Consider the following 17,580-nt stretch of genomic DNA (forward strand, 5'->3'; position numbering starts at 1 on the left):
GTAAGAATTAGGAAGGAAATAGATTATAGATTCTATATGTAGAATTAGATTACAATAGAAGTGTTTCCAAATCGGAATTTAGACAGTTTCAATAGAAGTGGAATAATTGATTTAGAATTGTCAAGATTTGGACATAAATTTTGGACATAAAAGCTCTCTAAAGGACATTGACTCTTTTTTGTACTAAGACAAAAGGGGATGTCAAATGCCCCATATTTTCTGGACAATATGTTGTAGGTGCCTTTCCTCACGTTAAAGCATCAAAAGAAAAAAAAAGGAAAAAAACTAAATTTAAAAATGTTTGTGAAAAAGAAACATTAACATGTCTTTATTAATTGCCAGATCTTTACTATTGTGTTATTTTTCTCATTATGTTTGAAGGTGGGGTATGTAACTTCCGAAATACTATGCTTGTTGACGCTATCTTCTGGCTGAATTCATCATATTTTGGTTGTGCATGCAAGTGTTTGAAATTCTTAGATGTGCTTGATTAAACCCTTCCTTTTTCATCTTTTAAGATGTTTGGGTTGGAATTCAAACTGTATTTGAAAAAATCATTCTCTTACTTTCACCATTTTCAACCCGGAATAAAAGAAAACTAAAATTACGCACGTGATATCACTGTGTCCCTCCAAACCCCCCAGCTGCTTCTCTTTAGCGTAATGTGCTTCGTGGCTGGAACTCCGAGGGGTGAACATAAGAAAAAAGCGGATAGGCACGGTGGAAAAAAGGGCTCTTTGAACTTAGTTGAGCATTGTGAACACATAATATTTGATTTAAACTTTTTAAGGTCACCTTAAATTATGCACCCCACCTTTAAAATACAATTTCCTTGTTTTTTCCTCAATGTTAGTTTGCGCAAAATTTGATAAAGTCAAATTGATATTAGTTATTTATGTAATATTTATGCATTCATTAACATTTTTACTATAATCTCCAAAATATAAAACACACTTAGAGAAATTGTAATTAATCAAAGTGATAAATACTTTTGGCATTTCTTTATGATTTATATTCCACGAACACAATAAAAAGGGGCACCTACAACACATTGTAAAACACCTTCGGATCCTGCCCAGATGTTTTACGTGTATAATCTGCCATTTTTGTCAGACGAAATAATGCGTAGAACAGAGCCCAATCTTACCCTTCGGACAGGGTGGACTTGACACTGCCGGTTCTGGTCACCTTGGGCCCATGCTGGGCCAGAGGCAGGTCAATGGACTCAGAACTGGTGTGCAAGCTGCTCATGCTCTGGCAGCTCAGCGTTTCTTTGCTGCCGGCGGACGAGCCGCAGGCGGGCCAGGGCCGAGCAGCCGTGGGCAGCGAGAGGCCTGAGGCCGGGCTGGAGGCTGGGGAGTCGCCACTCGGGAGGTCCGGCCCTCTGCCGTACATAGGGCTGCTGCAGCCGCTCGGGCCGCCCGTGCTGCCGGAGCTAACCGTGCTACCTGTGCCGGAAGAGGGTGAATCCAGGCTGGACTGCCTTGCCAAAGTGGCGTGTGGGCTGCCCAGGAGTGAGGGGCATTTGCCGGAGTCTGGCGTACCCGGCGAGCTGGCCTTGCTGCCGGCTTTTGTGCCGAACAATCTGGGGGGGTAGATAGGCGGCTGCTGTCATTCAAAAATGCTTGGCACCAATGTTCCCTCTAATTTTCCACGGGTCTGAGCGTTCACACAAAGTCGGTGAGCAACGCTTGAAACAACAGTGAGCAACAGCAATCCCAATTGTGGCAACTAAATCATTATTAAACATGTCCAAAACTTGACATCACGTTACATTTTGCTGAGTTTCCGGCAATGCAAAAAATGGTTTCACTTTTGAATGAATTGACTAATGTATTATTGCAAAGGTTGTACGCCCTACAAACGTCATTTGTTTTTACCACAATTCTTTCACAAGATTTCCATTTCTTTTTTTTCCTGGTATTTTTTGTCGCATAATACTAACATTTTGGGGGGCTTATTTAGTAGGTTGCACGATACACAACTGTATTGAATCACATTTTTTAGTGGAAGTACAATGTTGGCAACAAGATTGACTTGGTATAAATGGAAATTATTTGAATGCAACACAAACTTCTTCTTTTTCCCTGTTTTTTTCTAATTTTTTTTCTAATTCCTTTAAAAAAATCTCCTTGTGTTTATTTTTTCCCCAGATGTTACTTTTTTCTTTTTGTTCTCTATTTACTTTTTTTCCTTTGTTTATTTATTTTCTTTTTTTCTGTCTTTTTTCTGAATTTCTCCTTTTTCTCTTCCTTTCTTTTTTTCTCAGCTTTTCACTTCTTTTTCATTTTGGTATTTTTTTTCGTTTTTGTTCTATTCCCTGTTCCTTTAAGTCATTTTTTGCATAATTTGACATAATATTTGGTAATATAGGTATGACAGAAGCAAAAACAACCTGAAGAGCCGTTTAAGACTCGAAAGAGCCGGTTCCTTTTAGTGAGCCGAGCCGAAGAAGCCGGTTCTCGAAAAACTCTACTGACTTTATTCAACTTCGTTCTACTTCGAACTTGACTTCAAAATACCGCATTTAGAACACGGGTCAGGGGAACCAGTGTATTTTTACCTTCATGCACTGTAACTTTGACTTAATTCGCTTCTTAATTAGCAATTTCGAGCCCTGATTTTTGTGAGCTGGCTAGATTTTCTTGTGCGCGGAAAAGCTCTGGACAGTGCGCAATTGCGCACACACGCAGCTTAGAGGGAACATTGCTTGGCGCCGTTGAATACCCCAGCGCTTAAACAGAATATCAAGCCTACTCGGCCTCTTTAACGTGCATAAAGGAGAAGTCTATGAGCGGTTATTGACGGTAGAGGTAAGATCTTAAGCCCAAGCCCAAGTTCGAGCCGACACAAATTCTAAAATATCAATGATTACGTTCGGGTCAGGCCAGGTTTCTTTTATCTTGTACATAAATGTCTGTATGTGTGCGTAATACCTTGCCTAATTGTATTTCCTGCACTGGTAGTTTTGGGTTTAAGTGAAAGATTAGTCATGTCAGTTGTGTTGAAAATCCAATTTACTTACTGTAAAAGGTTTCATAGAGCTATTAAAGTTTTATTTGAATTTCTTACAAATATTCTTTGTTTCTTTTTGCATTATTAAAACTTTCCTAGGCCAATCTTTTACAGCAAATGAATATTAGCTCTAAATATTGGTTATTGGCCTCTTCTTAATGCTAATAATTGATATAGGTATAGGCCCTGAAAAACCTATATCAGTTGATCCTTAGGGCCCGGTCACACAGCCGTTTGCGTTTGTATCGCGGGTAAAATTTTGTGTTTTTTTGCCCGCGATGGAAAATGCGCAAAATTGGCCAACCCGCTGTTCATTGGTGGTATGTCCGCAAAACAGACGCCAGCGACTGTTCCGCTTCCTCATCGCGTCATTTCCGCGTCATTTTCTCGTGTGGACCACGGGTATAAAAGCTCCCGAGCCGGTGTTGTGCCCAAATCCGACTCCTACGCAACCCCCCCCCCCTCGCGTGAACGCGCATTCTGCTGCGATCGCTTTTGTTGGAAGCGTGCATTGACGTTGGTGACTTTTTCATCCGCGTTATCAAACACATTTTGTAGAATACGATCGCACTTTATTGTGTAAATAAACGCGTTATATAGACTAGGATCTCCCAATTGTTATAATTAGCTCGCTTTATTGTTTTAATAAGCGTTTTATATAGAATACGATCGCTTTTGTTGGAAGCGCAGCAGAATGCGCGTTCACGCGAGGGGGGAGGATTTTATATACGGTGTGCATTACCGTTCGATTACGTTCACAATAAAAACAAAGACGGAATGTTTTAAGTTGTATACATTCCCAACAAATGCAAGACGAAGTGATTTTGGTTATATGTTCGCCATTACATTCCCTAAAAGTGATATAAAAGTGAGATAAAACAAGGTAAAAGTGGTTGTAGTAGCAAGGGGATGCAAATCTCGGCAGGGATGCATTTCTCGGCATAACACCGGGCTGTAGAAATCATAACCGCTCAAGACACAGTCCCGTGAAGATCAAGATTTCAAGCTATGGCACCGAAGAAGAAGCCAATATGTTATTATTGTAATAGTTTTTCATTTTGATTTTATTATCTTGTTATGAAATGAAAATAAATGTCAAGAAATAAAAATGGATTAAGACGAGGTCACTACGGTGACAGAGATCTATGTTCACCCCTTGACGTCTCGAGCACAACTGACGTGTGCTCGGCAAATCGCGCTGTATATACGCGGAGAAAGGCGTTTGACCGTCACACGCGTTACACACGCTAATTTCACGTAATAACATTGCGATACAGGCGCAGAACATGCTATTACCATGCTCCACCCACGATTACCCGCTGAAATTTCCCGTCCTACCCATGTGTAACCACGCCCTGGCCGCGGCCAGAGCACGTCGTTCCGCGTCATTTCCGCGTCATTACCTCGTGTGCCGCCCGCGGTTAAAACGTGCTCAAAGTTTTGAGCAGCTCAAAACTTTTTCGCGCGGCCAACCGCGTGTGAATTTTCGACCGCGAGTAAAGCACTGCTGTATCTCGCCTATATGGCGGTCTCAAAGCGTCAAACAGTGCCTAACAGCGTCTGCTTCACGGCCAGATATTTCTGGCCGTGATTCAGCCTCGATACGCCCGTGAAAGGCTGTGTACCCGCGCTCTAAAGAATTGAGCAGCGCAAAACTTTTTCGCGCTGCCAACCGCCTGTGAATTTCCAACCGCGTGTTAAGCACTGCTGTATCTCGTCTGTATGGCGACCTCAAAGCGTCCAATAGCGTCTGCCTCACAGGCAGAAATTTCTGGCCGTGATTCAGCCGCAAACGGCTGTGTGACCGGGCCCTTAGTATAGAGACACTTCGTTACTTTGTGTTTCGGTTATTGCTGGTTCACTGTTTCTCAGATAGTCATCGCGCATTGTGTTCTGCATTCCAATTGGCTTAACAGAAACTTCTCCACCCAGTAAACCTGCTCAGGGGCCACATGCGGGCCTTTAGTGCTCCCCAGTGGCTCCTTGGCGTTTGAAAAAAGTTTCACGGTTACAAGATAAGGTAGATGCTTTCTGTATAAAGTCCACATGTTGGCAAAGTATCGTATAAGATTAAGTCAATGGGGTCCTTAATTCATGAAGTTGTGCAATAAAACAGTAGACGTATTTTTGAAATAATGATTTGACGGTACAGGTATTTTAAAAAGTATAGTAATTTTATTTGTTAAACAAATACTTGAGCAGTAAATTGGGGTTTTTCTTGAGTAAGAAATAACTAAAATAATAAAGGTTTCTACTTCACTGATTCTCACGTTTCCTGGGGGTTAACCATGATAACTGAGGTAATACTGTAGCTTTAACCACAAGAGACTGTGGTTCGTGGAAAAAAAAAGTTGCCTCATCACAATTCATACTATAAACTCTTGCAATATTAATTCAAATAATTCCTTTCTGTCTCTATCTATTATGCACCAGTCATTGTTCTCCTTTTTCTCTCTGCATCTCTCTCTCTCTTAAAGTGCTGCGCTAGATACGGACGTATTGCTGCTGTGTCTTATGGCCTAATTTTTAACCCGTCAAAATGACAGGCAGGCTTAAAATTTCCTTTTAACTCGGAAAAAAATACATCAGCAATTGAAAATTGGCAGTTAATGTAATCTTTTAAAACACAGAAATATAAAAGATGTAAATACTTGCCCAAGACACAACACAGGAAATGGTGCTCCTACGACCCCCCAGGGGATCCAACCAACTACCTAACCACTTAACCAACCAACTGACCAACCAACCAACCAACCAACCAACCAACCGTTTATACAGTCTTGTTGAACTTGGATTTTGAAACAAAAGACAGGTTTTAATTTGCTATCATAAATCACCTCTCCTTCTCCCAACTCCTCCAAATAAAATAACAAATTTCTGGTTGGCCTCGGGCTTGGTCCTGCAATCAAGTTAATTGGTCAGGTTCTGGCTGGGTCGAGCCCGGGGGCTTGGGTCAGGTCAGGCTGGATTTTTTGGGCCAGATCTTACCTCTGATATGCCATAAATAGGATTTGCTTTGTTCTGATTCAAATATTACATCTGAAATTGTATTTTATAGTTCACCTAAAAGAATCTTGAGCCACCTCAATGCATCACACTCAACCGCACACAGAAACACACACATGTATTTGTGAAATGAGAACACAATTGTCCGTGAAAATGACTGCTGTGTTTCCACCAAGTCCCAGCGGGAGATTTCCAGACACATGCCTAAATAGAAGTTGGTGTGGGCCGACAATCTATCTATATCGCGCTGTTTATTTTATGCTTGGAAATAATCTTTTTATTGAGAAAATGCATTTACAGACAAAAGTCAATGTTCTGTGGTTGAATTAATAAAAAAGTAACTAACTGAATGTTGTAATTTTTGTTTTACTTCTTCATTTAAGATAAGCTACCGTATCCAATTACCGTACTTGAAGCAGTGATTCTAGAGGAGTGAGTAAAGGGTGGCGAGTGTGACCTCAGGGACATGTTTTTGTTTTGCTTTTGAGGACAAAGTGCTGTAGCACCTTCACTATGCTCATTTCCAAAGTGCACACGGAGCATAGTTTTTGTTGGCACCAAGCATGTGTGTGTCGCACATAACAGGTTTGAGCACAAAGTTAAACTGGATTCTCAGGTGATCAGTGTTGGGCACATTACTTTAAAAAAGTAACTAGTTATCGTTACTCACTACTTTTTCGTGAAAGTGACTAAGCTAGTAACTGAAATAGTCCTTAGTAAAATTAGCTAGTTACAAGGGAAAGTAACTATTTCCTTTACTTTAAAACAAAATAGTGATTAAGGTCTATACAAATAAACATGACTTGACTTGACTATGTCAAAGAATTCGAAATTTTCTGAGCAGGGACTAAATACTGCGGTGACGTCTTTGACCGGAGTTTACTTTGAGATGGGAATTTCGACTATTTCTAGAGAACCGGCTTTTTAAGCTCAGCTCACGAAAAAGTGCCAGCTTTTCAGGTCCTAAACGGCTCATCAGGTTGTTTTTGTTGCCTAACTCCCTACATGATCAATTATTATGTAACAATATGCACAGAATGACTTCAAAAGGGAGAAAAATAAAGATACCTTCTTTTTGCACTCATTTGCAATGCATTACATACATTCTTCTTTTTATTATTATTTTATTATTATTATTATTATAACCTTGGCCAATTTTCTTCACTACACTATTTCTTTTCTTCTTTCGCCTATTTATCTCGATAAGCTTTTATATTTATTACATGTTTGACCCTAGAGTGTGAAGTCTAATCTTGTTGCATACAATATTTCACTTTGATATCAATGACAATAAAGACAATTTCTTCTCTTCTCTTCGCTTCTCTTCTATTCTATTCTGTTCTATTCAATGTGGACCATTTCTTTTCTGCACTATGATGACTATGTTTGCACCAATGCATATGTTGACTATTTTTTTTGCACTATGATGACTTTTGCACCAAATGCAAAATTGCACAACCCTTACGATACCAACTGTATAACGATACCAACTGTATGTAACATCCTACATGCTGACATTTCTTGTGTAAATGTCATGTAAATTATAACTATAGCCTTATCCTCCTTGTTTTATAACCTTATCTTCTGTTCCTTTATCTTCTTGGCTTTTTACCTCACTGTGAATGTGTGAAACTGGAGTGTCATGCCCAATTTCATTGTCACAATATGTTAACCCATTTTGTAACAATGACAATAAAAGTATATTCTATTCTATTCTATTCTATTTTATTCTATTCTATTCTATTCTATTCCATTCTAAACAGCCTCTATGAAAGCTCAACTTCCACAAACAACACCTCTAGTTGGTGGAAACACTAACACAGAACAAGAGGACGTTTGTGAGCATCTAACCTGCGAAAGGTCGGCGAAGCGATGTCAGGGTATTTGGACCCCGCCTGCCTGTGTCCAGCCTGGCCCGCCGGAGCTGAAGTCGGGCTGGACTTGGGCGATCCCGGATCCTGTTCTGTCACCTTCTCCTTGTCCGTCTGGTTGATATTGACAGGGCTGGAACGATCGGTTTTCGCGCAGGCATCCCTGCGCTTGCTGGCTGACTTGCCGCCCACGTTGGAGTCGATACTGCTGGCGCTAGAACGATGTCCGCCGCGCCCTATCGCCACTCCGCTGGACGATTTTGCCGGTCTGGGTAACGAGCGATACTGGAGGGAGACTTTTGATCCCCCGCAAGCTAGCAGGACGCCATCATCCTCGGGTTGGGAGCCGTCCAGGCTAGTTTTACGTCCCCCGCCCATGCCCGGGCCTTTGCCCAATGAAGCAGATGATTTGGGGGCCTTGCCCAATGTGGCGGAACCGCTACTGAGCGTGGCCCCACTGGAGGTGATCAGAGTTCCACTGTGGCCTGGGATTTTCTTGAATCCAAAGGAACTTGTGGCGGGGGGGCGCCCCATTCCGGATGGGGGTTTCTTGCCTTCATCTCCGCTGCTCTTGCCAGCATCGGAGGGGGAGCGCTGGATGCCCGAAGAAGTCTTGGAGGGCGCCTTGCATTTCTCTGAAGCTTTGGCATCGTCTGTCTTGCCTGCCGATTTACATAATACCAACTGAGTTCAAAACACCTCAGCAGATTTATTTTAGCGAGCACCTGAGTTTTTGCCAAATCATGGCTAAAAGCCAACTTAAAAAACTGCTAAATTGACTTAAAAACGTTCATGCACAGAAATTAAAAGTCTACACACCCCTGTTCAAGACAGCTAAATAGACTTATAACATGGTTAAACCTATTAAAACACATTTTAAGCCAAGATTATGATGTTGCAAAAGTGTGCTCCCACCTCATCACATCCACAATTCATTAGTCAAAATTAAAGGTGCAGTTGGAAATTTGATTTTTTTTTACTCTCTGCCGCCATATCCAGGCATGAAGTCATGAATGCAGCCTTAGTCATCTCATTCCTCAACAACATGCATATCTTAGATGGGCTCAAATAAACTCTACTTTTTTTCATCTTTTTGGGGGTATGGAAAGGCCTTTGGACTCTATTGCAAATAAGCCTTCTCTTACTTATACCATTTTCCTGCTACACTAACAAAAGACTGTGATTACAAGCATCAAGTCACCCATCCTCTCCCCCCCTTTCCTTTCCTACATCCTAATGTGTTGCGGGTCCGGGAATAGCAATACTAAAAGATAAAAGCAGATAGGCGCGGGGGAAATATATTAAGGCTATTTAAACTTAGGTAACACATACTTAATAGAGAAAATATATATTTAAGAACACCTGAAATGACGCAACCCACCTTTAAACCCAAACAAGAGAAACACCACTAGCATTAACGGCAGCTCCATAGGTCTGGCTGCTAGCATTAACACAGTGTTGTGGATGCAAAAATAAAGGGACAATGAGTAATATTTAGGGCCTCCTAGTGGCACAAAAAAACTTTCCTACAGTAATAAAAAAACAAACATTTTGATTTTAATGTTAGGCAAAAATACATGAACTATCATACCAATGTTAATTTTTATAAAAAATAAATGAATATTGGGTCGAGAATTTTTCTTTTTTTTTCTTTTACACCATGCAATCCGCACTGAGTTTGGCGCAATGTTTGTCCGGCATCCTGCCGCCACCCTGTGCTGTGTATTACTGGTCCTCACTTGTACTAGACAACAGAATGTCATCTAATGGTCAAACATTACACATTGAGGCTTTAAGATTAGCCTTGCTGAAACTGCTGGCATTGGAGTTTGCGTTGAGAGGGTTAGAATTCGTCTTAAGTATCACCAATGAGGCTGCCTAGCATTAGCCTCGCTGACACAAATGTACATTTATTCAAAAGGCCAGACATGGGACCAAGTCACACATGTGCAAGTCTCAAGTAAGTCTCAAGTCTTCACCTTCAAGTCCCAAGTAAGTCCCAAGTATTTTTTTCTTGGGCAAGTCAAGTCACAAGTCAAGTCCCGAGTCTTAGATTGCCAAGTCCAAGTCAAGTCACAAGTCATAAAAACAGCGACTCGAGTCGACTCGAGTCCAAGTCACTAAGTCTCAAGTCCCCATGTCTGCAAAAGGCATTTACATTTTACTTCACTTTACTTTACTTTAAATATCCCAAAAATATGTGAAAATATTTTATTTCCAACAAGTGACAATTTCGCCAAAGACAACTTTATTTAGATCGACCATAATATTTTTTTAATGTATCTGAATGTAATTCTTTTGGGGGTATAGATATTACTGGTTTTGAGCTATAAAAAAAAAAACCTTTTTTCAGGATAATCTAGTTGCAAAACTGTGCACACCCCTCATAACAGCCACAATGCACTTGTGCAGGGGTCGGTAACCTATGACTATTTTCATGAGTAAGTTTGGTTTAGAGATAAAATGGAACATGCACATTTATTTACTGAATTAATACACACAGAGTCGTTCGTATTGAGTGCGAAGCCAAGACAATGCTACCTTTAGCTGGGCTTGGGTCCAGTATACAACGGCACTTGACTATAATTTAGAGTCAAAGCGTCACACCAACAGAACCCTTTTTGGCTGGAAATCGCCAAATAATTCTTGGAAAGGAAGCTTGTTAAACAATCTATGTTCATTGTTGAGACACTTTATGATGAAAAGCAACACAAGATTGAAACACCCAGAAGCGAGCTTCACAGATTTGGCTGAATATTAGCATTAAAGGGTAATATCTCGTTATTATTATAAGCCCTATTGTAAAAAAAACAAACATATTCAATACTATCAAATTTGAAACCTACCCGCCGATTTTTGTGATCCCGAGGCACCTTTTGTCCTCGGCGGCGTGATGCCAATCTGGGCCGTCATGCCCCTCCTAAGGGAGCCAGTTTGGGATATCTGCGCCAACGTGGAGGCCTTCTGACCCGTTTCCTCGTACTGGAGCTGGGAACAAGACGATCCAGACGAGGAAGACTTCCAGCGCGTTGAAGGGTCCATTCCTCCTTCCAGTTCCTCCTCAACCTTCTTTAGGTCCTCAGCTCCGGCCCAGCTGCTGCTCACCTCCTGATCAGCATGCTTGGACTTTGTGGATCTCTGGGACTGGAGCGGAAACGGGAGTTAGATTCAGCAGGAAAAAACTGCGGGTGGAAAATTATCATAAATTGTGTGTCCTTGAATACCACTTTTTATTCTTGTGTATTTAAAGCAGGGGAGGGACAACATTTTTAATTGCGTGCCGCATTGGGTCAAAGCATTTGGCCGAGAGTGAAGTCCTGTAGACCTATCTAATTTTTCTAATTTAGCAAAAAATATACATGTACATGCAGACATCTACATGTTATATTTCTTTAAAAAAATCAATAAGGCTGATCAAACAGGTTATGAAATGCTCATAATTAAAGCAAAATCATATTTAAGGTCCGCAGGACAATTTAAAATTGTTTATACCATGAGACAAAAAAAAATTATTTAATTTGCACAATTAGTAGATATGGCTGAGGGCAATGATGCCTTCTGAAAGTTTGTGTCCCGATTGTTACGAAAATGGGGTGTTATTTTGCCACAGTAAATATTGTCAACTTGCTCAAAGTGATTTCTATACAAGGTGCAAATTCTCTGCGCTTTACTGTTCTATTACATTTCCCCCAAAAATGAGATACAAAGTCATTTTCGTGACTTGTCCGCGGGTGGCGTATGCTACGGAAGGACATTTTACGCGGCGGGACATTTTTCAGCATGACACGGCAAGGTAAAAATTATCAACAAAGGGCTAGAGAGCTGTCTTGCGGTTTGAAAATAACATGTGAAATAATATATAAAGTAATAATGTGTTAACAATCTCACATACAAATCTTACTGGAGAATAAATTACACAATTCTATGAAAAATGTATAGTCCGTAAAATACGGCATTTAGCGAGTCAAAATAGCACATTAGAAACACACAAGTAAAAGCATATGCCCTGAATAATTTTACTTTACAGCGATGACACAAGGTAATGTCAAGAAAACAAAAAGTAGCGAGTTGTAAAGTCAGAGCCATAGACTAAAAAACTAACTCCAGAGAAAGCAGTTTTCTCTTTTTAAAATTCTTGTATTTTACCTGGGCTCCCTTGCTTCTGCGAGAAGAGCCCACGGCCGAGTAGGAGGGTGTGTTGAGGTCGTCGGTGCTGATGTTGTCCAAATTGTCGCTCAGGCTGCTGCTCACTGAGCTGCTATCGTCCCAGCTGACAAACGAAGAGGAGACACAACACAGTTACTGAGATGAACGATATTATTGAAATATGTCACAGCATATATAATCATAATTGAATGAGTTTTCCAGCACTTTCCATTTCATAATTCTGATCATATCATTTTAATCATCGAGACCGGTCTGGAGAGGGATGGGCACCACCAGGCTGTACTTGCTCAAGACGCACGACAGGAAATGGTGCTGCTACAACCTTAGGCTTAAGGGATCCTACCATCCAACCAACCAACTTATACATTTAGCTGTAATTAACGCATTAAAGTATAACCCTAGCCCTAACCCAACCCTAACTCTAACCCCTAACCCTAAACCCAACCCCAACCCTACCCTATCCCCTCCAACCCTAAACATATCCCCCAACACAGACACTTTAACCGTAACACTACCCTAATTCAAACCCCTAACCATAACACTATAACTGTAACCCTCCTAACCCAAATCCTACCCTAACCCAAACTCTAAACCGAACCTCTTATTGTCCTAACGTCCTAACCCTAATCTTACCCGCTGACCCTAACCCTCCAAAATTGCCCACCCCTGCTTTAACTTAGCTTCAACCAAACCCTAACTCCAGTACAAACAAAAACCCTAATCACATTTTCAAGCAAAACCTTACCTCCATAACTATAATTTTGTACTGGCGTGGCAGAGATTTATCCCATAATGCACTAAGTTAAAGTCAATGATCCCTTCAGTTGAGCTACCGGTGATATTACAAACACCTAGTTTAGGGCTGAAACCTAACCTTCTTAACCTTAGCTCCAAAACTTTAACTCCAACCAAAACCCCTTACTTAAGCTTCAACCAAAAGCCTAACCCCAGACACAAATCATGATCTATTGCCGTTAGAATTGGTTATAAAATTGACAAGCTATTATTTGGGGCTAAGGTTTAATGTCATGTAGAATATAGCGATTATAGTGAAACTCCAAAAATGGTTAAGTCAAATAAGAAAAAACTTAACACTGCAAAAATATAACATAGCCATTGAATATATTTTCAATTTTATTTTTCTATGACATCACATCACTAATTTAAACCCATTATGGTTAAAAAGTACTTCAAGAATGGATGTTAAATCGAAAAATGTGTGATCGCTGTCCTTATGTGATATTGCCGCCCCTTCCCTTTAACACTTGACTCGGAAAAACGACAGCTGTGTTGAAGTGCTCTCTGACTGGTCCTCTCTGGGAGCAGCTGTCAAAGTGTGATGACCCAAAAGGACAAAAGGGGCCACGTATTTGACACGGATCAGCATGGCGTGACTTGCTTCGTCAAAACACAAAAGGACAGCATCATACTTTCTTCCAATATGACAATAAATTCTTTAATTCTCTATTTTTATTTCCATTTTTTTTCCACTTTTATTGATATGTGCCTCTCTCTCTCTCTCTCTCTCTCTCTCTCTCTCTCTCTCTCTCTCTCTCTCTCTCTCTCTCTCTCTCTCTCTCTCGAATCATGTTTGTGCAATTCTCTTAGTGATTTCACGCGTGTGCTGGCAACACGAAAAAGGAAAAAGGAGCAGGCAGCTCACCCGGTAGCGAAAACAGGCTAAATATTTCATTATCCCAGTCCCGGGATCATCCTAGATGCTCCTGACAGAGCGGCAAAGCATCAGCCCCTATTTTTTTTTTTTTTTTTTTTTTTTTTTGAGCCACCTCATGGCAAGCAAACTCTATAACCCGCCGGCGAGGGTGTGAGTATTGTGCCGCCGCGTCTTAAATTAACAATGAGCTAGCAAGATCCAGGGGAAACGCTTGCAGAGGAGATTTGCTTCAGGTGTGGAAAGAAAACATCTTCCCATCCAATAGTTTTGATCAAAGGAAAAGCTTTAAAGATTTTTCATTTTAGCAACAGACTTCAGGTAAAATGTCATGGTAACAAAAACAAGAAAAGCAATTGAAGCATCCACATGTCTGTTTGCTGGTTCAATTTCAAAGCCACACAGTGCAGAAACATTCCCTGCACCCCACAAACGCACCACCGGGACGCCACTCAGCCATGCAAACGTTATCTCATGCAATATTCAGCCGCCCGAGTTTTGGCCTTAAAGGAGGCTGGCAGCCAAGCTTGCCTCACATTCCAGAAAATCCTTATTAACGATAAAGATAAAGGTCAATGACTGTGATTACACAGAATTAAGGAATTATTTTTCTTTTAGGGAAAGCGAGTTGGGTAGAGACGTTATCTTTTTATAAATTCATTTTTGGTTGTTTCAAAGACATGGCAAAGTATGATAAAACTGTTTGAGGATTAATCTTAAAGGGACATTGTGTATTAATAAGCACCTCCTATTGTTAAAAAAATCATAATTCATTAAAACGACACCATTGATTTGAAAAAATAGTAGAGATAAATGAACTGTCATACAAACATGCAAATATTTTAAAAATCTCAGCTCAAGAAATTTGTATTTATTTTACATAAAATGAGGCTCATCTTCCATCCATTATCTGCACTGTTTATCATGCTGTCACCCATCCCAGCTATCTTCGGGCAATGGGCAGGGGACACACTGAACTGGTTGCCAGCCGGTTGCAGGGCACACAAAGACAGACAACTCAGTCTTTCATTCACACCTTGGGACAATTTGGACCGACCAATTAACCTAAAATGCAAGTTTTTGGAATATGGGAGGAAACCAGAGTGCCCGGAGGAAACCCACGCAAGCACGGGGAGAAAATGCAAACTCCATACAGGAAGGTTCGATGTCATGACCCCAGAACCTGCACACGCGCTAACCACTGTGCCGCCCTGCTGCCTGAGGCTCATTTTAAGAAGCTGAAATGATTTTCAGCTTGCTGCAAACTGTGAAAAGCTGTGCAAAATAAATTAGAAAAAAAAATGGTGAGGCATGGTCACTTTGAATATTTGTAGTTTGTAATCCTCTTTGTGATTTGTAGCACTCATTTTTGGTTGCAGTACACAATAGAGGGGTCAAATATTACAGTGTCCTTTTAAAATAAAAGTAATGGAAATTAGGTTTTCACAGAAATCAAAAGGTTTGACTGAAATGAAAAACGCTTGGCTGAAAACTGCAGGACAGAAACAAAATACTCAGTAACTAATAATAAAATCACAAATCTGCTGTTAAAGGTTTATTTTTCTCTGATTTGACATTTGCATCAATATTAATGGTTTTTGTAAAAATCATTTTTGGCACCAAAAATTCAGTACATGTGATTTCTCATTGAACAAAATCATGGGGGGTTTTGTTGACATAACCTTTCTAATTAAGCTGCAAACAATTTTTCCCCTTTCCGTATATCTGCAATTTGCGGTGCTATGAATGCATTTTATGTATTATAAAGTATTTATCTACCCTACTGATAGATTCCAATTTATAACAGCTCAATTCAACTACATTCAAAAATTTTTCTTTGATTTAAATCTACCAACACAATTCAACAATAATGAATATTGTCATTGTTATGGCCACTTGGATCTACAGTATCAATGGTCTGAAAATACCCCATTACATTTCCAAAAAGTATGTTCCGGTAAATGGACCAACACCCTGGATAAATAAATTAGCGCATAAGTAAATAAATAAGTTAATCACTAAAAATTAAGTCCTGTGTGTTTAAGAAAATGGCAAGGTATACAAAAAAAATAGGCCTTTCAGATATATTTTCTCAAATTGCATGCAATCAATAATTATCAAAGTGATCAATTCATGTTTTTTTCCACTTTCAATTTAAGGAAAATACATTCATTTTGTTTTTTTAAATCAAGCCTTAATATATAGTATACACTACTGCAGCCTGTGTGCTTTAATCGATTCAATCCATCAACAATGACAAAATTAAAGGGACAGTGTGTATTTTTTAGCACCCCGTAGTGGTAAAAAAAACATCATTCGTCAAAAGTGAGATATAAACACTGTCAGTGTTCCTGACTTACAACAATGATACAATCCATTAAGTTTTCAAAACAAACTTTGTAGTTTTGTTTCAGATACAAATTTGAGCATACTACAATAATCACATATAAAGAAAAATCCCCCGAAATTGAAGCTACTTTCAGCTCAAGTCTTGCACACACAAACCTTAAATGGAAAGCTCAAATTCTCATTTGGCTGCATCCTAATCCGATTTAATGCCGCTGAGCCTGTGCAATTACTCTTCAGAAGAGCCAAATATCTTCACACTTCCTTGCCTTTCTCAGACGACACTTGCTCCTCCACAAAAACACATTAACAGACCTTATTGTATTGCTGTGGGAGATTTCCAAGAAGGAGGGGTTTTACCTGCAGTCAACTCACCTGTATTGGTCATTCCGGCCGTTCTGGTAACGCCATGCAAGAATTAAGTAAAATGTGCGTCAGAGATGTGAACTAAAGAGAGTCCGAGAAGGGAATGGGAACGAGACTGAGGAAAGACAGCCTTGCCTTTTCAATTTTACCCGTCCCCCTACTTTGCAGCTCCTCCCCCCCCTCCTCTAGCATCCTTCCCCAAGCCGGACAGGCCCCTCTAAGGCACCATCAGTTACACGTTGGTGGAGGTTCGTTAACGCTTCAGACAGGAATTCATCTCATGCATATGAGAGAGATTTTGTCTTGGGACATTATTTATGAACCTATCTTTGGAGCACTTAGACCAGGCATGTCAGACATTGGCCCACTGGCCGAGTCAGGCCCGCCATATATTTCTAAGTACAGTAATCCCTCTGTTATTGCGGTTAATGGAGACCACAACCCCCAGCAAAAAGTAAAATCCGCAAAGTAGTGCATTCATAAAAGCCACAGAGGGTCAAACCTCCCTCAAATCCAACTTACCGACTGAGAGTATATGACTGTACCAAAATATCAACTGTAGATTTACAAATAAAAAGATTCCAGTTGAATGAATGGTCTTTATTGCCATTATACAAAAGTACAACAACATTGGAGGGCTTCTTCTTTCAGTGTAAGGGCCCGGTCACACAGCCTTTCACGGGCGTATCGAGGCTGAATCACAGCCAGAAATTTCTGCCCGTGAAGCAGACGCTGTTGGACGCTTTGAGATCGCGATACAGACGAGATACAGCCGTGATTTACACGCGGCAAGAAATTCACACGTGGTTGGCCGCGCAAAAAGGTTTTGCGCTGCTCAAAACTTTAGACCACGGGTAACCGCGGGCGGCACACGTGGTACACACGAGGTAATGACGCGGTACAGACGCGGGACAACGTGCTACGGCCGCGGCCAGGGCGTGGTTACACGCGGGTAGAATGCGAAATTTTAGCGGGTAATTGCGGGTGGAGCACGGTCATAGCATGTTTGTTCTGCGCCTGTATCGCGGTGTTATCACGTGAATTAGCGTGTGTAACGCGTGTGACGGTCAAACGCCTTTCTCTGCGTATATACAGCGCGATTTGCCGAGCACACGTCAGTTGTGCTCGAGACGTCAA

The 17,580-nt window shown here is 40.7% G+C and overlaps 1 protein-coding gene across 6 annotated transcripts in view; it reads right to left on the reverse strand.

Annotated features, from left to right (window-relative positions):
- Positions 1 to 17,580, reverse strand: part of nav3 (neuron navigator 3) — a 208,860-nt gene that overhangs the window by 49,783 nt on the left and 141,497 nt on the right. For 5 of the 6 annotated variants that reach the window (XM_088348490.1, XM_088348493.1, XM_088348488.1 and 2 more), the window contains exons 13-16: positions 12,039 to 12,162; positions 10,739 to 11,036; positions 7,873 to 8,554; positions 1,148 to 1,585 (exon numbers count right to left, since the gene is read on the reverse strand). In XM_088348490.1, the coding sequence (XP_088204616.1) occupies positions 1,148 to 1,585; positions 7,873 to 8,554; positions 10,739 to 11,036; positions 12,039 to 12,162 (1,542 nt within the window). The remainder of the gene's footprint in view (positions 1 to 1,147; positions 1,586 to 7,872; positions 8,555 to 10,738; positions 11,037 to 12,038; positions 12,163 to 17,580) is intronic. The other variant, XM_088348491.1, reaches the window with a different exon arrangement.

Source organism: Urocampus carinirostris, chromosome 11 (assembly GCF_059441175.1).
Source record: "Urocampus carinirostris isolate Australia breed hairy pipefish chromosome 11, RoL_Ucar_1.0, whole genome shotgun sequence".
Classification (NCBI taxonomy): Eukaryota; Metazoa; Chordata; class Actinopteri; order Syngnathiformes; family Syngnathidae; genus Urocampus; species Urocampus carinirostris.